Source organism: Eutrigla gurnardus (assembly GCF_963514095.1).
Source record: "Eutrigla gurnardus genome assembly, chromosome: 2".
Taxonomy (NCBI): Eukaryota; Metazoa; Chordata; class Actinopteri; order Perciformes; family Triglidae; genus Eutrigla; species Eutrigla gurnardus.
The window spans coordinates 5988704-6010689 of NC_139916.1; the positions used below are offsets into that span (position 1 = coordinate 5988704).

At 43.8% G+C, this 21986-nt stretch overlaps 4 protein-coding genes and 1 long non-coding RNA gene across 7 annotated transcripts; 3 read left to right on the forward strand and 2 right to left on the reverse strand.

The window, feature by feature from the left end:
- Positions 1 to 3488: 3488 nt before the first annotated feature.
- Positions 3489 to 5377, reverse strand: mafbb (v-maf avian musculoaponeurotic fibrosarcoma oncogene homolog Bb). Its single transcript, XM_084038644.1, has one exon. It carries the CDS (start codon positions 5076 to 5078, stop codon positions 4116 to 4118), a length of 963 nt encoding a protein of 320 aa, XP_083894770.1. The 5' UTR covers positions 5079 to 5377; the 3' UTR covers positions 3489 to 4115.
- Positions 5378 to 7525: 2148 nt separating this feature from the next.
- Positions 7526 to 10136, forward strand: LOC311025469 (DEP domain-containing mTOR-interacting protein). Its single transcript, XM_084028386.1, has 9 exons — positions 7526 to 7714; positions 7792 to 7970; positions 8070 to 8193; positions 8404 to 8582; positions 8742 to 8957; positions 9048 to 9182; positions 9300 to 9370; positions 9573 to 9677; positions 9810 to 10136. Exons 1-9 carry the CDS (start codon positions 7632 to 7634, stop codon positions 9933 to 9935), a joined length of 1218 nt encoding a protein of 405 aa, XP_083884512.1. The 5' UTR covers positions 7526 to 7631; the 3' UTR covers positions 9936 to 10136.
- LOC311025540 lies at positions 9052 to 10311 on the reverse strand. The gene is made up of 4 exons (XR_014598393.1): positions 10179 to 10311; positions 9855 to 9926; positions 9557 to 9663; positions 9052 to 9173 (listed from the first exon to the last, which is right to left on the reverse strand). It is a non-coding gene; the product is annotated as an uncharacterized lncRNA (long non-coding RNA).
- adnpa (activity-dependent neuroprotector homeobox a) lies at positions 10294 to 15366 on the forward strand. Of its 3 annotated transcripts, none has more exons than XM_084028286.1 (4): positions 10294 to 10317; positions 11174 to 11286; positions 11630 to 11722; positions 12596 to 15366. In XM_084028286.1, the coding sequence occupies exons 2-4, from the start codon at positions 11179 to 11181 to the stop codon at positions 14924 to 14926; spliced, it is 2532 nt and encodes an 843-aa protein (XP_083884412.1). In that variant the 5' UTR covers positions 10294 to 10317; positions 11174 to 11178; the 3' UTR covers positions 14927 to 15366. The 3 variants fall into 3 exon arrangements, with proteins under 3 accessions (XP_083884412.1, XP_083884411.1, XP_083884413.1); XM_084028285.1 differs by lacking the exon at positions 10294 to 10317 and adding an exon at positions 10332 to 10633; XM_084028287.1 differs by lacking the exon at positions 10294 to 10317 and adding an exon at positions 11049 to 11067.
- A 796-nt stretch (positions 15367 to 16162) lies between these two features.
- Positions 16163 to 19291, forward strand: LOC311025529 (bcl-2-like protein 1). Its single transcript, XM_084028466.1, has 3 exons — positions 16163 to 16319; positions 16898 to 17558; positions 18676 to 19291. Exons 2-3 carry the CDS (start codon positions 17031 to 17033, stop codon positions 18814 to 18816), a joined length of 669 nt encoding a protein of 222 aa, XP_083884592.1. The 5' UTR covers positions 16163 to 16319; positions 16898 to 17030; the 3' UTR covers positions 18817 to 19291.
- The last annotated feature ends 2695 nt before the right edge of the window (positions 19292 to 21986 follow it).

Here is a 21986-nt window from a genome sequence, read left to right on the forward strand (position 1 = left end):
ATTAATCCACTCTGTTGGAGCCTTCAGAGCCCATCATGTGATAACCCAAGTCATTACCAGTAGTAGTCACATCGTAATTACAACGAAAGGATGACATGGAAAAGATACTCCATCAAGAAAAAGAGTGATGGAAAGAAATAATGTCCCAATCACGTGATTTTTTTGAAAAATGTGTGAGGGAGCAACACACACATGATGGTCTGTATTTGCATAGGCATGTCTGCGGTGCGTGTGTGTGTGTATGCCATGTCCATGGAGACGTCTGTGTGCGTGTGTGATCGCTGCATGATTCACAGTGTCACAACTGTGCGCAGAAGTGCCTGGACATCCTGAGCGGAAACCACAGCCGCCGAAGCTGCGTTTTCCTGCGACATAAAACCTAACACTCTCACAAAGAGTCACTTGACTGGACCTTCATATAGGAAGTGAAAGAGGAAGCCCCCCGTCCATCCTGTCCTCCATTCCCAATCTCTGCTCTGCTCTTCACGTGAAGCCACTTTTGTAGACGATCGCCACTATGAGCCCTTTGCTGTTGCAAAACAACGGGCGAAAAAGAACTGGCTGAGGCTGGATGTTGCTAGCTATTGGGGGTCAAATGTCTGGTCAGTTGACATTTAGCCACAGAAGATTAGTGCCAATCATTATTGTGAATGGGGAATTCACTGATTGATCAACGGGGTTTGTTCCAAACAAAGGAATATTTACCCAGCTGATCAGCTAATTTGTATTTGCTGTGCCGTTTCGTATCTAATCTGACGTGTTTTTTTTTTTTTGTGACAGTCGGTAAGGAGTGCTGCAAAAAAGATACTCGGTGTTTAGACAGCGAAGCTGGGCCAAACCAACACTGCCCAGAGAAGATGGGTATGATTTCACGGATGCAAGTGTTGAGTGGTGTTTGACTGTGGGGTCTGTTGGCTCGGCCTTCCCTCATGGCTCGAGGCCTCTGGCTGTGTTCTTTGGTGACAGTGTACGTAGCATGGCAGCCTGCATTCCTCTGCCTCTCCCCACACAATGGTGAGTATCTGCAGCATTCCTCTGTCTGTGTCTGCTGTCTGAGATGCAGCCAGGCCTTGGCAAACCCCTGCACACGGCCAAGAGGTTGGCTCTGCGTTTAAACAGCGCTTCCACTGACCACCGGCTATCCGCGGCCGTTATGCATTGTGTAAAAGTGTGTCGTAGTTACATCTGGAGGGGCCATCTTAGTCAATAGGAACTATAAAGACCTCTGCAGAAGAGATTTTGAAATAATATTGGAGATGATGATGCTTCCTCTTTAACCTGCTTCATCATTTTTGCTCTGACGTGTTTGTTTTTTTTTTTAGCGCAATCGTCTGTTTTAAAAAAGAAAAAAATGCAAGTGCGTCTATTCTAAATCGTTTTCACTGCTCTTTATCCTTCTCCAGCTATTTTGCTTTCTCTCTTGTTCCGATGCCACAGCCGTGCAGACACCTTTCCCTCCTGCTGACTCAGTAGCCAGCCTCAGGCGCTGTGGGCTCGGGGTGTCGGTGGCGGGGAGGAGGGGGGGAGCAGTGTGAGGCTCCCACATCAGGCCCACCAGCCTATCACATGCGAGGGAAAAGAGCTGGCTAATCGTTTCTACAATGGCACCCTGCACACTGTCACACAGCACCACAAACCGCACTCCTCGCCAACACTTCTACTGTATTATTCCGCCGTTGCTTAGAAATCCTCATGTGATGTATGTAAGTGTGCAAACATGCCGCAAAAAATAACTGAAAAAACCACACCTACTAAAATACGTGGGTGCGTTCAATGTCAAATATATGCAAATATACACGCACAGTCGCACATGCATACCTTGCACTGTTTTCTCCTGCACTTGCACCGAAAGTAGTTCCATCTTTTAATGCTGTAGAAATCTGAAAGGGTTTACGTCACGTTAAGCACACAACAGTTCCAATTCTTATGTAATTTACAAATTACATCGAGACATATAAAATGATATTAGCAGAGACAAAAAATTAAATTAACAAAAAGAGAATTCAACTAATTTAATAACGAAATCCTTCGATGAACGACGGTGAGCGTTGACTCTCGGCGCAGCAGTCGTCTGAGTAGGTTTTACTGTTAATGCATGTTTTTACGAGTACACTTTTAAAATGGAAGAAAATGAGACCGAGCCTGTAAACAGAACGGCATGCCGTGTATAAGAGCTGCTGATTAATGAGCCCTTTCAGATAACATTAAAATACAGAGGAGCGTTATTCATCGCCGTAACCATCTGAATATTTTCTGCTACATCCTTGATGTTCACAAACGCACTCATCTGCGTCACGGGCTCCCGGTGCAGCGAGCCGACCTTCGGGGATTAGGCCTGTTTTCAGAAGGAAAGTGTTTTTGCACCTGTGGTGTGATTTCAGAGCCGCTCTCTCTCAACAGAGGGGTGAGGTCAAAAGTGTCAGGGGTCACACATGAAAAGAGAACGTGGTTTCCAGGCTAACGGCTGGTGCCGTTAACCTGCCCCCCGTTTGAATTCTCTCTAAGTCTCCAGTGAAAAACTTCTCACCATCGCAGAGGTTATAAACTCTGTTTACAATGTGACCACTTATCACACATTATCACAATGGCCTTGGTACTATTACGGTCATCCAAATATTATTGTTGAACCCGAGAATGATCTGTTGTCAGGAAATCTGCTCGAGGGTTTCAAAATCTAACAGAAGAGAAAGAAGAAAAGAGAAAAACACGAAGTGAAAACAGTTCCTCCGGAGCCGAGCGGCGGAGAGCGGAGCGGTGTGTGTGCGCCGCGGTTTGTTGTTTCTCTCTTCCTCTGTTAATGAATGCAGACGGGATCTGTTCGTCTGAGGAAGAGAGCAGAGGGGAAGCCTGATTTCCACTCCATTTTATCTGCGCCCCACAGCTCCTGCCAGTCAGCCCCCTGTGCTCCCACATGCCGGGGTCCCACAGGAAGCAGCACTCCATGAAGGGCAAAAGTCAGGGAAGGAGAAAAAAGCCACCCGTCCTCTCATTCCCCATCAGACCAACGAATACACAACACTGCTTCCTCTGGCCATCTTATAACAACAATGATATGAATTATTACTACCACCACTTATACCATTAAGTCGTAAGATGACTTCTTGAATCCGACGGTGAATTTCTGTGTATTTTAGAAATACATAAGTGATGTTTTGTGCCTTCTTGTCTTATTCACACTGCACACAAATTAATCAATTTACTTTCAATTTTTTAAATTGTCTAAAAGGCAAAATTGTGTATATTTTGGTTGTATTTCCTTATGTGGATTTAGGAATTTTAACGCATTTTTGTGTGAATAGGAGTTTAAAAAACGCTGTATTAGCTCTCATAAGAATAATAAATGACAATACTAATACGTATGGTGCATTAGAATTCCAAGTGTGTGTGTGTGTGTGTGTGTGTGTGTGTGTGTGTGTGAGGCAGTCTAAATATTTCACTGTGTGGACAGTTTTTGAAGGATGGTCATTCTATCAGCAGAGGAGACAAAATTTTTGAAAAGTCACAATAGTTTTATTGATCCATAGCTAATTAAAAACATGGTGCATGAAAAAAACAATTTGCATTATCATATATTATTTCAAAAAAAGGAAAAAGCAAATAAGGAACACATCTGTCCAGCAGAATTGGCTTCATAAAAAATAATAGAAACGTCATTTCTAGCATGATTCTTCTCAGTATGTTTTCTATTTTTAAGGAAGCGTGAACACAAAATATAATTTGGAGCAACAAAAAAACGAAGCAAAGCAAAAAAATCACCAAAATGAAGATTGAGAAAGTAACTAATGCAGAAGGATTAAAGTTGTGTATTAATAAAAAGGGAATATTCTCTGATTTCAAGTATCTCCTTTCAGACAAAATACAGATACGCCTGTGTAAAAAAAAAACAAAAACAAAAAAAACATCTCATACATGTCCTGCATGCATGCATCATTGTAATTTTCACTCATAACTTGTTGGCTAGTTGCATCTATTACAATTATTTGAGTGATATCAGTATGTCCAACATTAATTACAACTTGGTGGATCCACGGGCTTGGTTATTAAAAAGCAAGGCGAGCTGTCAAACATAATGCCTCCCCACGGAAAGGAATCAATTCTGCAGGAAATCAACAAAGTCACATTAAATACTCTGGTGAGGAAGGGTTGTCACTGGTGGACCCGGTTTCGTGGTAACAGTTCGCACCGGACAGTTTCTCACATTTAAGTTTGTACGCATCCCTCTCCCGCATCAGCCTGTTTAGTTCGTGTTTCAGCGTCTCGACCTGGGACACCAGGCTGGTCTTTTCGTGCTCCAAAACGTGCTTCTGCTGGACGCGCTTGTAACGGCAGGACTGTGCGTAACCTCGGTTTTTCAGGGTTCGGCGCTTCTGCTTCAGACGCATCACCTCGTCCTTGCCGAGGCCTCTGAGGAGCCGGTTCAGCTCCCTGACGGACATGGACACCAGCTGGTCGTCCGAGAAGCTGTCGCCGTGCCTGTCGTGGCGGCTGTGGTGGTGCGCGCCGAGCACCTCCTTGTCCTCCGGCGAGAGAGGAGACTCGCACCTCATGTCATCTTTTATATACGGGTCTTGGCAGTGGCTGCCGGGGATGCCTTGTATGTCTTGGTGACCCGGGAGCCCCGTGTAATGTTGCACGGGCTCGCTGAGGTGGCCGTACCCGTCGTATTCAACTTGGAAAGGTGGAGGATGGTGGCCGTGGGGCACAGATGGGTGTCCCTGCTGCGCCGTGGCACCGATCAGGGCCTCCATCGCGTCCTCGGGTGTCAGACCGAAGGATTGTGGGTACATCTGCTGAGGGTAGCCCCCGTTGTTGGGTATCCAGAACTGGTCGCCGCCGGGGTTATTTCTCTGCTCGTTCGGGTTGAGGTTTGGTGACGAGGGTACCGAGTTACAAGGTGTGCTGCCAGGGGTGGAGGAGACGGAGTCCGGTCTCTGGAGCTGGTTGCATGGCCCGATTAAGGAGCGGTCCATCCCCTGCATCGTCTCCTTCTTTATGCCGAACTTCATCAAGTCGAAGTCGCTGACGAAATCCATGTGGTTTTTCTGCAGTCCCAAATGTGAATGCGCCTCAGAGGTCATCTTAGCTGGAAACGCGGGTCTCTTCAAAGAGCTACGAATGTCCGAAGCTATTTCATACAGTTCGTGAAAGCGCGCTTATACTTTCGGAAAAAAAAAACCCCGCAGTAATTCCAAACTTTGATATCAGTTCAGAGAAGGAGGGGGAAAAAAAACACGCGTGCGTAAAAAAAGGCTCCCACCTTATGAAAGTCTGTGCGAACTGGAAATTCTGCACCGCGCAGCCTTTCTGGCTTCAGTCGCCACTCGCTGGAAGTCCACGGATGATGCCAGCGGACCGGACGCACCTCTCTGCCTGCTCGGGAGAAGCGTACTTTCTTCATAAAGCTGCATTGGCATGATGTCACGCCTTCCGGGCTACACCTCCGCGCTCCTCTCCAATGAAAAACACGCCGAGGACGGCGATTTGCATAAAAGCTGCTACGAGTCGGTTCGTGATGATCATTTGACCAAAACCTATAAATTTCTGCACAGCGGCACATTATCTTCTTTTTTTTCCTGGTTGACTTGTCCTCCATTTTGCATGTAGGCCTATTTAGATGCATCAGTGTGTGAAAGGCCCGGTTAAAATACCTACACACCCGACTTGTGTAGGCAGTTCTATTATATCAGTAGATCAAGCAAATCCACTTAATATACGAGATCAAATATATAATTTAATATAATATTATTTCAGCCTTTGGCTCGTGTTTATTTCAGAGTGTGTATTGGTTGAAACACGCTGACACTATATTCTTAAACAACAAAGAGGTCGCAAGACAATTCATTTCACACTGGTGTGGTTGCTTCGCAGGAAAACACTGACATCTAGTGGCCAGTCGCATACACCGCAGAAGACTGAAGACTGAAGACTGAACGTCACAAACGTTCTCAAGAGGAAACACTCGTATTTGTGAGGCCCACGTTTTATGAAAATCAAAAGTTGCTATAGGACGTTTTATGTTATAAGCCAAACAATAATTGCGTTAGCTCAATTCAGATGAAAACATTTAGAAACCATCAGGGATCTCAAGCTGCTTCCATATTCTGTTTTCTCAATTTTATGCTTTTTTTTAAGGCTGTTTTGATTTGTTTTGGGGACATTTCCAGGCTCTATCACTCCTCTTTTGAACGTTACAAGGCTGAATTATGGGTAATTTCATGTACGTATATGGAGCATGTGCATAAAGATTAAAAACATTTCAGGGAGTAGGTACAGAAGGTCAGCCCTCAGCCCCGACAGCCAGAGACGGACAAAAGCATCCCACCGGTACTCGTGAACTCTCCTGACAACACACCAGCGACATGCGTGACACAACAAAAGCACGGCATGTTCCAGGATGTGCTGTTGATTCAGGGATGTCCACCGCAGTGGTGTCCAGCGGTGACACTAGCCCGGACAAGATATCAAAGGGTTAAGCAACGTTCCTGGCCTGAGATGACCTTCTCATGCAGTGCTCTCTCCAGAGATAGTGAAATCTTCCCTGACAAGATGGAGGTCTCAAGCCAAAACCAATAGACAGTGCTGCCTGATAATGCAGAGGCCCCGTTTCAGTCGGTCGTAGTTGCTGGGAATAAAGGAAAAGAGGAGACAGTGTGACTGAGCAAGGATAGCTCAGGGACACATACTATAGCCTACTAGGATTTATGTCGGCATGGCAGTGTGACAGTATGTTCTATAATTTATGCTAATGATGGGATGCTAACGGTCTAAGTGCAAGTCACCAGCAAACACTCTGGTCATAATTCACCACAAAAACGCATGCAGGAATACAGTCACACAGTTAAAAAACCTCTAATTTCAACACAAAAATACAATCATCATGAGCAGCTCCTCAGAAAGCAAGGATCCACTTTCTTTGCATCCGTGAGCTGATGCCGTTACGCTGACATGGCTATTAATTTGATATTAATTCTGTGGGTCAACCCACCTACAAACTCACTCATGAAGCTGGTGGTGGTTAAAGTAGGCAGGATTTATATGCTGCCTGAGAGGCTGGAAGCACGGATGCTTTCACATCCCACAACCCATTTTTACATCACCTGCGTTTGCCATTGATTACGAAAACCACGCGGGAACCGACGCAAGCAAGCACTGTCATGAGCACTTTTTATTTCCATAAGATGACCATTAAAACGTGACCTTATTCAAAGTTTATCCAATGCAAACGCTGGACACGTTATGGTGTGTCTTCTAGGAAGCTGTAACATCCATCCAGATAATCCAGGCACATTTATTTAGTGTTGCAAAAACACAGTCGGCATAACAACAGCTAGAAACTGGCAACTAGCAAAATGTTCTGTGGATAACAACAGCCATTCGCTTGTTTACTCAAAACACCAAATAAATGTGTGCTAGCTTCAGCCTTAAAAGAGGATAAGAGAACACATTTAAAGTCACCACTGGACATTTTTCTTCTTGCGGATCACGTCCTTGTCTTGCTTCCTTTCTGTATACACAACACCTTTCCCACATGGCAATTGGGGTTCTGTGTGTTTCGATGGCTATTTTGTAAACACAAAGTGCCATAACTATGAGTTATCTTCACTTAACCTTCCAGTCCAGGTATAACAAACATGGACCGAACAAGTAGCATGAGAAGAAGGTCCAAAGCCAGGCATCATAAAGGAGAAGTCATGATTGCTGGAGAACAACTCAGGTATGAAGAGAGAGAGAGGAATACGACATGTCTATGGACAGGCTTAAGGTTAAACCTGATTTGAACTTAATTTCAAGGTTGAGACTACACGATGGAAAGCTGATCAAGGACCGACGCTACCATCTGCGCACGTATCCTAACTGCTTTGTGGCACGGGAACTTATAGACTGGCTTGTGAGCCATAAGGAAGCTCCAGATCGGGCCACAGCTGTCTGCATCATGCAGCACCTCATGGATCATGACATCGTTCACCACGGTAAGGAGGGAGCAAAAACAAGAGTTTCAGCAACGGGATATCGGGAAGACTGGTTCATTTTCAAAACTTATTAGAAACTGTATGTTGCCTTTTCCTTAGTCTGTGATAAGAGGTCAGTAGTGAAGGATGCCAAACTGCTGTACCGTTTCCGCAAGGATGATGGCACATTTCCCTTCAATACGGAGGTGAAAATATTCATGCGAGGACAACGACTCTACGAACAGTAAGAGCTGTTCGTTTTTGCGCTCAGATTCTCTTCGCTTGACCTTGAAGTGTTTCGTCAACCATAGTCATGATCACAAACACCCCAATATGTTTCAAAATGTCACAAGACAGCAATATATTGGTGACTTTTTCTGTTGAAAATGCTCCTTCCAGCACTTTGCATGTTATGACGCTTCTGATTTGTGTTATTTGTGTCCGGTTCCTTCAGTCTCATAGTGGACAAGAACTCCATTCTGCAGCTAAGGGAGGAGCACGGCGTTGCCTATCGGCGCTCCTTCCCCGGCTGCAAGTTGATTGACTGGCTCCTTCAGAATGGAGAGGCAGAGAGCAGGCGTCGGGGACTGGAGCTGTGCTGCACTTTGCAGGAGCATGGCATCGTTCAGCACGGTGAGTCCTCATTTGGCCTTTTCATGCATGGCACCAGGAATGAGCGGCCTGTCAGTGGGTGGCCAGCTGGGACTATCGCAGTCTAAAGCAAGCACACTCCCGCAAAAATTCCCGTTAATTCTATAACGTGTTGTTTTGTATCCCCTCTCCCATCACTAGTGGCAAAGAAGCATGATTTCTTCGACAGCGGACTGCTCTATCAGTTCTGCATCAATTTCCGCCGCAGACGCCGCTTATCTGAGCTGTTAAATGACAGTGAACGAGACGACAACGACGACGTTGTGGCGGTGTCAACGCAGGAGGACAGCCATCCCGATAGTCCGTTTTCTGTGCGCAAAAGCCAACCTCAAGAGGGCAACAGTGCTTTCCGGTCTGGTAAAAGCACTCTGCCCTTTGTTGCACTTCAGACGCTTTGATGTGAATGCTAATTGTCGCTTTATGACGTCACTTTTAATGTAATTACAGTGAGCTCAAGTAAAGATGTAAAACAGGTTACCAGTGGGCGTCGAGGCAGCTTGAATTCCCTTCAGCTTGACTCTGCTGGGTTTCCACCTTTGGTCCAGCTGTCGTCGACTTCAGTGAGATGCAATCCTAAATCAGGCACGTGTGTGATTAATATTCATGTGTTCAAAATGACTTTAAAGGCAAAAGTATTTGGTATGTTGAAGTCCAGAATTTGAAAGTGGTAAATGTTGATGTGTTTTAACATGTTTACAGTACTGAAAAGAAATTACACACACGAAGAGATATTGGCTCCTGGGGCACCTTTCATCAAGAGAGTTTTGACGGTGAGACGCTTTAATGAGTTACATGTTTTGTGATGTCATCACAAAACCATTCTCATCTATTTACCATGTAAAACAAGGTATTTATATGCTCTGGCCCCTTCTTGTTTACATTGGAAACAAGGCTAAACACATGGAGAGATCATTTAGATTCCATTTAATCTCTACAGAATATGTAATATCTCTCACCCTCCTGCCATCTCAGGTTATAGGGGATGCACTGGGCTGGGGCTTTGTCGTCCGAGGCATGGCTCCCTGTTACGTGCAGGCCGTTGACCCTGAAAGCCCTGCGGCGGCTGCAGGAGTTAAGGTTAGATATATGTTACACACTCGTGGCTCTGAAAATGAAAAGGGGTTCGTTTAACCTCAACGTTTGAAAACAGCACATATTTTGACTCTGGGACAGAAATAACACCCGTGTGCCTCACATCACCCTCTGTAGGTGCGGCAGTTTGTGTGCCAGGTGAATGGACAGTGTGTTCTCTACCTGGACTACAGGACAGTCTCCAGACGGGTGATGACAGGGCCGAGCACTGTTGTACTGGAAGTTATGGAACCACTGGAATGACAACAAAAACATGTTTTTTCTTGATTCAGACACACGTATATTTGCTGGATTTTACATTTATATGTATTTCAATACAATAATATATGTACATGTGCTGATTTCTGGGGAAATTAACATCATAATAAACTAGGGTTGCAATAACAGTAACTACAGTACAAATGGTTGTTGTAATGAGTAATAAATGTCAGCGTTTTGTGACTGTAAATAAAACACTGTATGAATACAATCACAACGCATACTAACTTTAACCAGCCAGCCCGTGATCCAGCCCCTGCCCAGCACCCTGCTACGACTTCCGCCTTTTTATCGTCGCCATTTTGGATTGAGAGTTGGCTCACTTGGGATAGATAACGGTAGCTAACAGGCTGGCCCGAACACCCGTGTAAGTACAGCAATTACTCGGACGGCACGGACTTGTCCTGGCAGTCATCATTGTTTGAGTTTCCATGGGCCGGTCGCCACTCCGCCCCTGCCTTCCGTCCCCCTCCAGCTAGCTAGCAGCTGCATGCAAGCAAATGTAAGCGCTAGCTAGCTAGCTTAGTCAGCTAGCTGTGGCGCTGAGCATCAGCACCGGCTTTGAGGAGAGCAAACATCACATCAAGTCTGCACGTCCCGACAAGCCAGTGGACGCCTTCGTTAGCCGTTTATCTAGCGAAGCAGCCAGTGTAGAGCTAGCCCCCCCCTGTGCGCGTCATAAGGTGAGTGAAACGCGTCGATTGATTCCGTCAGTGACAATGAAGAAATAAACGCTTACCGGCGCTGCGACGTTAGCTTCGGTGCTACCTTTTGTAGCGGGGTGAGACCGAGCCAACTTGAGCGGGCAACGCAGCTAACACACTAACGCTAGCCCGCAAAGCTAACAACATGTGCTGTACATCTTTGGCCCACACGTACGTATGTCGGACATAGTGGAGCCGGAAAGGTCTCAAGATGTGTTTCATGAGCTGCATTTTAACCGAGAGTGGAAGCTAACTTGAGGGCCAGCCCGGTGAGATAGTGCTGGGCCGCCGAGGAAACTTAAGTGTTGTACATGGATGGTAACCCCAGTCATCATAGGTAAACAATGTCGGCAGTGATTTGTTGAATAGAGACGTTGAAAGGGGCGCGTCTCCCGATTTCGCTAACGAATTAGGTAAATATTGATGATGCAATAGTGTTATTACTTGTATAATATAATTAGCTTGCAGTGATTTGGCTACCTTTAAAACTGACCGCAGCTTGTTTTTTCTCCTTGCCAGGAGAGATGTATCAACTTCCAGTGAATAATCTTACGAGGATCAGAAGAGCTCGGAAACAAGTGAAGAAAACCCTTGGAGACATTGGCCTTGAGTTCTGCAAGGAGGCAGCAGAGGTGAGTTTATTCTAGTTCAAACTCTCAATTAAAATGGGAAACGTGGGGTTGTTGTGGAGCTTTAAGATGATTTTCATTTGTGTTGCAATAGATAGTTGCAGGTATGTTTTTTTTTTTTTTAATCTGACAGTCTTACACGTCTATTTAGAAACTAATCTTAAATTTGAGGGGCTATTGACGGCAGTTGAAATTTATGCCGACTCAGCATAATTTGTCCAAAACCAGTGTGGCTAATAATTACAATGTATTGTGTGCAGGTAAACTAACAAACTGTTTTTTTTTTGTAAGCTACTTATTGTTTATTATGCCAAATTCACCATACTGTTTTCAAATCTTTTCACAGGAGTTCAAAGAGTTTTGCCCTGATGAGCAGTTTGTAAAGGGGAGTCTTTGCCTTGATATCTGTGCATGGGATCCATCATTCTCCAAAACACAGGTAAATCTGAAGGTGTGCTTACACCAAACTCAAAGTGAGTTTTTTTTGCCTTGCGTTACTCGTGCTAGTTTGACCGCAGGATAATTTATGTTTGCACAAGTGCCAGGACACCGACAATGTCTAATCAGCCAATGCTGGAATAACCACTGTTACTGCTCTCATGTTTTTTGGATGCTCTGAATTTAATTGAGCCGTACTCGTGTGAATAGTAAGCCACACCTCAGCTGGTTTACAACAGCGGCATGAGCCCAAAACAAAAATTTTACCGAAATAACTACATAATTATGGCAATTTGTAAAAAGTCCAGTCTTTGTTAGCACACGATAAGCAAACTTTAACAATGAATGAATGGAGATCTGACCGATGGGAGGTAGGGTATGCTAACACTGTAGCTGCTCCATCAACACATAATAATGTTACCTAGATATTTATATGGCAGCGACCTTGTTGTTTGTACTATAGACAGGCTATGGTTTATACACATAGTTTAGTTTAGCTAATGTGAGCTTCTGTTGTAGAGCTCTGGGAGACCACAGACTGCTGCAATATGTTTTATCTCCATTTCTTATGTTATGGCAACAGGAGGAGAATCTCAAGACAAACAGGCTTTCGCATCACAGCATCACAAAATGTTTCCCTCGTGTTGAACCATTTCATTAAAAATGTGTAATTCCCATTGCGTTATTCGCACCATCCGCTGCAAATTCTTGGACTTTATATGCAATAGTGCTGCATGAAGAATTTGCTTCACTTTTTGTATGATGACAGCTTTACTCTTGTATCCAAGGGATTTTTAAATGCTTATGCACAGATCACCATATTTAATTTAATGCCATTGATTGTTTGTTTTTCTCTCTTTCTGGTGTCTTTTAGGAATACAGATCAAAGCCATTTTGCTGCACTGAGTGCCCATTTTCTTCAAAATACTACTCGGGCTACAAGAATCACTTCCGCAATGTACACAGGAAAATCTTTGAGAGTAAAATTCTGATCAACTGCCCATACTGCACGTTCACTGCAAGCAAGAGAACTTTGGAGACGCATGTTAAAATCTTCCACATACCTAGTTCAGCACGGCAGAACTATGGAAACTCGCAAGGAGCCGCACTGGGAAAGAAGGATAAAGTCTATCTTGATAGGGTCAGACAGGGCGATGGCGTGGAGAAGGCGATGTACTTTTGCAAAAAATGCACGTTCCGGGACAGTCTCTACAATGTTGTGAGAAGGCATATCTACAGGGAACACTTTAAGCATATTGTCTCGCCATATTTTGCTGTGGTTCCTGAAACATCTGTCAAAAATGGGGCCAGTCCTGTCAATGGCAACAACATCCTCTGTAAACGCTGCCAGTTTTCCACTCGCAGCTATGAGGCTCTAGTCCAGCATGTTGTAGAGTACCACGAGCGCATAGGTGCTCAAGTAACCACCATGATTGGACATGCTAATATAATGGTCTCCAGAGCCTTGCCAGCCCCTGCTCAGAAGGCCCCTGTGATCATTAGGGGCCAAACGACTAGAACCGACCCAATAGCACAACCAGTAATTGGTTATTTAAAGCCAGCGCCCCCTGTTAAGAACCAGTCCTCCATCACAGCCAGTCAGGTGCGTGTCACAGTTCCTGGCAACAGCACTGCGGCTGAAAGTAATGCTGCTGGTGTAAACACAGCACAGACGCAGAAGTGGAAGATATGCACAGTTTGTAATGAGCTTTTCCCAGAAAACCTCTATAATGCTCATTTTGAGAACGCACACAAGGCAAAGAGAGTGTGGGCACTGGCCAAGTACATCATGAAAATCCACAACTTCACCAGCAAGTGCTTGCTTTGCAACCGCTATCTGCCCAGCGACACGCTGCTTAACCACATGCTGATCCACGGGCTCACTTGTCCACAGTGCCATTCGGCTTTCCACAATGTTGAGAAGATAATCGAGCACGTGGCTCAAACTCATCCCGACGACTTTGTTGGTCCTCCTGGCGCATCCCCTCTAACCTTTGATCTCACCCTTAAACAAGACAAGTCCAGTAACATACAGCTGGTTGTGCTGACTTTTAACATGAAGGAATCCGTCAATGGTCAAGATCAGTCTGCACCTGCTCAGAATAGCGTTCCACCTCAGGTCAAGGTTTCTGCTCCCAGAATCTTTGAGAAGAGAAATGAGTCACCTGCTAGAACTTTCCCCGTGCTGCCTCACAAGAGTGAGGTTGGGAAGACTCTGTGTCCGCTGTGTTTCACCATCATCAGAGGTCCCATCTCTGATTCTTTGGCGTTGCATCTGAGAGAGCGACACCAAGTGCTCCAAACAGTGCATCCAGTTGAAAAAAAGATGACGTACAAGTGCATTCATTGCCTGGGAGTGTACACCAGTAACATGGTGGCCTCCACCATCACGCTGCATCTTGTGCAGTGCAGGGCCGTTGGAAGAAACCAGGCAAGCCAAGGCTTCAAGTCTGCCTTGACTCTCAACTCATCCGGGGCTGGCTTCCTCAAGAGGCAGCCACCAACTCAAGCCATGTCCAACCCCAAGAAGATGAAACTGAGCAAGGAGTCAAAGATTTCCTCCACAACCATGGGGAATCAGTCCGATTCTGACGGCCTTGCTCTTGATCCTCGAAGCTATGAGCACAAGACATATGAGGCCAGGAAAAATTTCCTGACGTCCTACTTCAATCGGCGACCATACCTTTCTCATCAGGAAGAGGAGAAGCTCTCTGCAAGCTTGTGGCTTTGGAAATCTGACATCGCTAGTCATTTTGCAAACAAGCGAAGGATGTGCGAGAAACAATGTGAGACCAAAAAGCTGTCCGTGCTGCTCGGCTTTGACATGCACGCTCTAAAGAAAGTTAAGCATGACTTGATCTTTGTGGAGAGCAAGCTTGATGGCACCTCAGCGGGGAGATCTGGAGGCCTCAAGTCTGGCACTCCAAGCACAGACCAAAACAAGAAGTGTGAGACACTAAACTGTACCTTAAAGCTCAGTACATGCACAGAGACCATTTCCATTGACTCGGACAGTGAACCAGAAGAAGAGGACAGACCTACTGAGAATGGAAGTGTTGACACAAACCAAGAGGAGAATTTAGAACCTGAAGAGGCAGCAAACCTGAAAGACGAGACGGAACCTTTGAACACAGACAATCCCTCCACAGAGAAAGGGAGTGCTTTGCAAGATGGGGAAGCAAATACTTTGACAACCTTCTGTTAATGTCCCTGTGCCTTGGTTGAGGAAGGGTGTATAAATTTAGTTGATGGGGGGGAGGGGGGGAATGGTTCTACACTTAAAAATCACAAATATTTGGTCAAATGGCATGGGTGACTGAAACACTTCAATTCCAGATATGTTACTTGTGCTGGAAAGGAGGAAAAAAAGTTACATTATAGTGCTTAATTATAAGGCATATGTAAGTGACATTGTATATATTTTAGACCTTATTCATCGTTAGTTTCTTCATACAATCTGTGTTAATTGACCTTTTTAATTGTCACAAGATTTATGAAAATATGCCTACTTCCCAAGTTCCATGTGTTTTCTTTCCGTGACAAAGAACTGTATCATAATGTCATTACACATTTAGAACGTGTAGGATATGCTATTTGCTTATTTACATGATTTAATAAATATGTTTGTTTAATAAAAAAAAAAGTTTTTTTCCCCCTTATTTCTCTATTATTCACTGTTTACTATTTGTTCTTATGGAAAATAACATTTGGTGAAACATACACAACATAATGGAGCTTTGAAATTTATAGAGTAGCAAAATACAGTCTTAGGATATATATGACTAAATCTCACATTTTAGTTGGATGGAAAAATGGGGATTTGGTATTTTTTTTAGCCAAGTCATGGCATATCAGGGAATTTTGTCTGTAACGTTGAAATTTAAGTTACCAAATAATACAAATATATTTGTGCACTGTTCAAGCAGTGAGCGTTTAGTGTTGTACTTTAAAAATACTGTGGCTGTTTTTTGTCTGCTCAACAAAGGATGCAAAGGAAGAAGAATCATTTTTACCGTTCATTATAGGTCATGAGAATTCAGCTTATTATCAGTGAAGGTCAGGGAATTTGACATGTGACTCATGAGCGGGAACCTTGAATAAAGGTCATACATAAACTTATTATTCACCACAATGAGCAGTAAAAACCCTTATAATACATTAACATAAAATAAGCTTTATTTACAGGTATAAAAAAAAGCATTGCACACTTTTAACATAAGCTCCATTAAGTTCATATTAAATAAAATATAGTTAAATTTTTGTACGCCAAGATAAAGCCTTAGTATGAGCAGGATTGGGTTCCCCTCCATGTCGATTTGTGGATGTGAAATGTACCCACAAGCGTTTCCAATGATTTACCTTTCATTTTACGGGCCCCTTAACTTCCGGCCCGTCCCGGCCTCTGATTGGTGCAGCGACTGCAGAGGGGGGCCGGACTTCTGGCTGGTACAGTAGCGGAATTGGCCAACCGCCAGCGTGCATCTCAGCCCAGGCCACACAAGTCTGCAGCTGCAAAAATGTCCATATTGTGTCTCCATTCACAACTGCGGCTCTAAGTAACTCCGCGGCTGCACTCGCGAGGGAAAACACAGCCTTTTGTAAGTATCAACTGTCAGTGATGAGAGCCTCACATCCGTCCCGTGGAGCTAGTTTATAGTCGCTTTTTGGAGCTCTTTTCCCCCCTATGGACTGTTTACAAACAGCTAGTTAGCACACGAAGCTAAAGACCTCTCTACGTTACTTGTAGACATCGCTGTCAGCGGCGGCAGGCTGGCATCCAGACGCACAAACCTGACTCCATATACGGGGTAGTGATTTAATGCTACTGGATTCATGAATGCTGCGCTCACGAGGATGCTATTCAGCTAATGTTTGCTAGCTCGCACTTCTTTTCCAAGTGTTGGCTACAGCAGATTTATGGATGCATTTTTATTACCTTTTTCAGTTTCATTCATTTCTGTATTGTAGTAAAAACTGAACATGAAACACTATATATATATATATATATATATATATATATATATATATATATATATATATATATATATATATATTTCCCAATTATAATTTGACACTCAAGCAAGTTTCAATAGTTTGAGAATGTAAACCAATGAATATCATATGTTATATAACAGGGAATGAACGTGACCTTTTTGTGACCCCTGTATGCCTCCAGGCTGCTGCTGTTTCTCGCTGCAACACCCGGAGAAGAAGCCCTGATGTCACAGCTGTTAGACTGACCAGGACTGGCAGGAGAAAGCATGGGGTCCGAGTAGACTGGCTGCGTGTCGGAGGTTCGCTTCGTGGGAATGATGTCGTACTGTAACAGAGAGCTGGTGGAGTTCTTCATAGGCTACAAGCTGTCTCAGAAGAACCACCCGACCTCCCTGCTGAGGCCGGAGGACGCCGGCGGTGGAAGGACTGAGGGAGACAAGGCCGGCTCGGCCTCCAGCAACGGCTTGCCGGTCAACAGCAGGAACGGGGGCAGCCGGCCGGGGACGTCGTCGCCCCCGCATGGCATGGAGGCCATAAAGGCAGCTCTTCAGGACTCGGCGGATGAGTTTGAACTTCTCTTCACGCAGGCGTTCAGTGACCTTTCCTCGCAGCTGGACATCACCCCTGACACGGCCTACCACAGCTTCAAGAGCGTGATGGACGAGGTGTTCAAGGACGGGGTCAACTGGGGGCGCGTGGTGGGCCTGTTTGCCTTTGGCGGTGTGCTGTGTGTGGAGTGCGTGGAGAAGGGGATGAGCGAGCTGGTTTCCCGCATCGCAGACTGGATGACCACGTACCTGGATGAGCACATCCTTCCGTGGATCCAGAGCCAAGGAGGATGGGTGAGTGGGCAGGGGATGGACTCGACACGCAGCTTTATTTCTGCGTCGGGTGTTGTGTAGACCCGAGACCGATCGCTTTCCCCATGAGTTCTACACCGTGAAGTATGCCGATTTTAAATGTGGGTCAAAGAAGAGCTGATCAACAACCGAACTGTGTCACACGATTTATAAAGGGAATGTTTTGACTTTCGGACCTCGTCACTTTAAAATTGGAATCTTGATTTTCATGGAGGACAGCAGCTGCACACACTCACTCACACACACACAACACACACATACACACACACACACACACACACACACACACACACACACACACACACACACACACACACACACACATACACACACACACACACACACACACACACACACACACATACACACACACTCACACACACACACACACACACACACACACACATACACACACACACACACACACACACACACACACACACACACGACACAACAGTTTTCTTAATTCCAAATTATTTCCAAGGTGACTCAGTATTTACACTTTTCTGTGTCTGCAGCCTTCTTGTTTTGCAAACCAAAATGAGTATTTTTAGTTTAAATAAATATATATTTTTTGGGTGAATAATGTAGTTTTTCCTTGTCTGTATAATATCTGAGATTACAGACAAAAGTTGTGTATTTGAAAAACGGTGAATAAATAGACACATGCAGTATATAAGGTGTATTATATGCAACATATACATAGTAATGCAAACACTGTATATACATTTAGATATTTTTAAAGTAAGTCAAGACGTATTTAAAATCTAGAACAAGGTACTAATGTGATAGATGCACTGAAGACTGATAAAATTAATACAAATGATTATCTGATACATTGCAGTTTTATAGGTAACCACTGATTATTGGAAAAACGATGCACCTACATATGCTTTTCTACAGATGTGCAAAAGTATTTTTGGTAGTATCCCCTTCATATGGATACATCATCCAATAACAGTACTTACATTTACATTTAGGGCATTTCGCAGACGCTTTTGTCCAAAGCGACTTACAATAAGTACATTTGTCAAAAGAAAGAAACCACAACATATCATTGCCGATAAAGTAAGAGTACTTCTTCCTCTTCTCATTCCAGGACTGCTTTGCTGAGATCTTCGGGCGAGACCGCGCCGCCGAGGAACGGAGATCTCAGGAGACTCTGAGGAGATGGCTGCTAGTTGGAGTGGCGCTGCTAATGGGGGTGCTGGTCGGCGTGGTCATGGCTAAGAAACAGTGAAGGTGCTGCATCTCGTTCACCACGGCACACTCTGCGACGCCAACACAAATATAACTAAATAGTTGATGTTTACAAAAAAGCCCAGTCTGCTTGTGCACTGACAGAATATGGAGTTTGTGGGCGTGTCCATAACATGTAGCTTGGTGACGCCTCTCACCCCGCTTTGTCCCGTGACTTATTTCGTAGCCACCATTTGCACCCAGAAGAAAGTTGTCAGTTGTTAAAGGGTGTTAATCTCCAGACCGGAGGGGCTTTAAATGAACCTGATAAGCTAAGAGACAGTGGAACAGATTCAGCTGGTTTGATGATTATTTTTATTTTTTTTTCCCCCCTTTGTGCGGTATTCAAGGACCAATTTTTTTATTACTTACCGACCTATACAGAATATATGTTTTACTCCCTTTTCACTGTGTAATGCTCAGCTCCTTTTGTTGGCTGTACTGGAGTTTTAGGCATGCTTCAAAAAATAAATATATTTATGTTTTCTTTGTGTCTTTATATTGTTTGTTCTATAGATAGAATATACACACATCCACAGCGTGTTATCGAGTCCAACAAACTAAAAATATATCCCTTAACACTCCAATAGCATGCGTTTAAATTGTCTTATTTATTACAAAATGCCTCTGAATCGCTGCTCACATCAGATTTATTCACAGAATTCAGATAATCAGACTAGAAAACATACAATGTTGTGAGCCTAAATTGCCTGTTTTTTTCTGGTACTTAGGAAACAGATTTACATGTAATCAATACTACATTAAGGCAGCAGCAGATATACAGTCTTGTGGGAGACATAATGCATTGTTATGATTGTATAAAAAATGGATTCTTTATCTCCTGATCAATTCATATTCAGCATTGATGAAAAATGTAATGTAATACCAAAAATGTATAATGTAGTCATCAACTAATACATCAGATATATATCTAGTATAGCAAACATCTTGTTTTTATCAAAAATACCCCAAATATTTCTAAATTTCATGAAAAGATACATTCAAATATTTTTACAGGACTTAAAAAATATCTTTAATCAAATAATCTATTCACATTTGTGTGTGTTATCGATCAGAAAAAACAAGATAACTAACATATTTCCAACTTTACAGAACCTCATACTTTGCTGTGTGCCGTTACAATATGAACATGCCAACATGAGCCAACACGCACACATACATGTGCGTTATCTCTTCACTGCAGTGTGTCGTGTTTGACATCCTGTGTCAGTTGATGAGAAATCGGCGCTGCAGTGCTGCCTTCTCACCTTTAGGGGGAGCACCGGTACCACATGTTTTCAAAGGGAGTATCCTGTACACAGAGCAGTGATAGTTGCATTTATGCATTTAGTCTGAATGTATTTCTGTGGATGTAACTGTGTAGTGGTGACACATGTTGTCCTCGGAGTTCATCCTTTTCCTCCTCCATTAAAGCTGCTGTTTGAAATTACACACTAACAATACATGAATTTGCACAAAGCCGTTTTCCGGAGCCTCCCACAGAGTCAAAGATTAAACTGCTCATTCTCAAATCTCCGGCTTCCCGGTTGAAAAGTAGTTTCTGCTGCAGCGAAGGGTTGCTGTTCAGCTCTGCAGCATAAAAACGGGCTGAGTGAGAGAAGAAAAACTCTGAGGGAGCGAAGAGGGAGAATGCCACTAACGGATGGCCTGTGGTTGCTAATCTATCCCCGTCATTTGTCGCCATTTCCCTCAGGGCAGAGCTGCCAGTCAAAGCAGCAGATAATCAGCAGATAAAGACAGTAGACTTTATGTATTTTTTTTATTTCTTAATGACTCGTCTCGTGATTGCCGAACTCATGGGAAACTGGAATTTTGCAGGTTTCTCTCGGCTTTAGTGCGATTGAGGGTAAAAAATGTGGTAACCCTGTTGCCTCGCCGCGCATCAATACAGTCAATTCACATCATCGAGGTCCCCGGGGAATCAGGGGAGATCGTAATGGTTGACTGCAAATGAAATTAAGATGCATTAAGGAGAAAATCCCCTAATTTAATGGTTTCTGTTTGATAAGCATCTCAAACAAAACACTCCTAATAAAAATGTGTGTGTGTGTGTGCGTGTGTGTGTGTGTGTGTGTGTGTGTCACCTAGTGTCATGATAGGGTGGGGTGCCCAGATGTCTTATATTTCCTAAGTCTGCAGTGAAGCGTGTAGTCTGTGGTAATTTAAACATTCGTCTCGAGGGAATCGTGTTCTCGTTCCCACAGATGATGATTCATTAGACCTAAACATGACACGTCGATTTTCAGACAATAAAACAACAACAGAGTTCCTTTATTACCTTTTCTTGTTATGTTTTTCTTATTTAAACTAAACCCAATCATGTGTTTTTTTAATTTAAAGAAGGAGTTAATCTACCCAGAGAGTCATTTTTGCCTTCAGACGACACCGTAGATGTATGTGAACTCGTTCTGGTGTCACAACACCTAAAGTGTCCTCGGAGCCCCTTCGCTGACTAACTGACAGGGAGTGTGAGCGTGGCGGTGCCAGCATCAGGTGGATGGTCGGAGGGTCTGTGGCCTCAGTGATAACGTATCAGCCATCTCCCAGTCCTGAGCGAGCGACCCCAGCCCTGCTGCTCAGCGTAGGAAAATACACTGCACAAATACACTATACTCGCCTATTTGAAATAGCCAAACAGAGTCACCACTGAGGAAATAGCATTCAGAGGCAACATATCGAACCAGTTTCTCTGCATTTTTCAGTCGTCTTTTGTAGCCAAATCCTGTGAAAGAGACTGAGTAGTAATCAGTTATAAACATATGGTCATGGATGAGTATGAAACATAATCTCAGTAGAAAATTACATGTCTGCTCTACACAATTAAGGTCTAACCTCTATATATAACCGGTGTTGTAACCAAAGACATTCTAAAAAAGTTCATTTTTCAATACTGTACTCAATGTAAAGTACTTCAGTTGTTATACTTCTACTCCACTACTTTTTCACAATATAGATGTACTTTTTACAATACATATTGTAATTAAATAGAAACCTTATTGTTGCAGAATAATAGTATATCAGCACCATACATATATTAACACACTTTAACTATATTTTGATGGTTATCCTTTATATACTTTTACTTGATTAAGCTTTTGAATACAGGATTTTTTTTAGTATTTTTGGGGTGCAATCAAGATTTGATGCTTT

Coding starts and splice junctions, on each gene's coding strand:
- mafbb (XM_084038644.1), bottom strand. CDS start 5,078: ATGACCTCTGAGGCGCATTCACATTTGGGACTGCAGAAAAACCACATG.
- LOC311025469 (XM_084028386.1), top strand. CDS start 7,632: ATGGACCGAACAAGTAGCATGAGAAGAAGGTCCAAAGCCAGGCATCAT. Junction 9,183..9,299: donor GAGATGCAATCCTAAATCAG/GCACGTGTGTGA, acceptor ACATGTTTACAG/TACTGAAAAGAAATTACACA. Junction 9,678..9,809: donor CGGCGGCTGCAGGAGTTAAG/GTTAGATATATG, acceptor CACCCTCTGTAG/GTGCGGCAGTTTGTGTGCCA.
- adnpa (XM_084028286.1), top strand. CDS start 11,179: ATGTATCAACTTCCAGTGAATAATCTTACGAGGATCAGAAGAGCTCGG. Junction 11,287..11,629: donor TCTGCAAGGAGGCAGCAGAG/GTGAGTTTATTC, acceptor ATCTTTTCACAG/GAGTTCAAAGAGTTTTGCCC. Junction 11,723..12,595: donor CATCATTCTCCAAAACACAG/GTAAATCTGAAG, acceptor GGTGTCTTTTAG/GAATACAGATCAAAGCCATT.
- LOC311025529 (XM_084028466.1), top strand. CDS start 17,031: ATGATGTCGTACTGTAACAGAGAGCTGGTGGAGTTCTTCATAGGCTAC. Junction 17,559..18,675: donor TCCAGAGCCAAGGAGGATGG/GTGAGTGGGCAG, acceptor TTCTCATTCCAG/GACTGCTTTGCTGAGATCTT.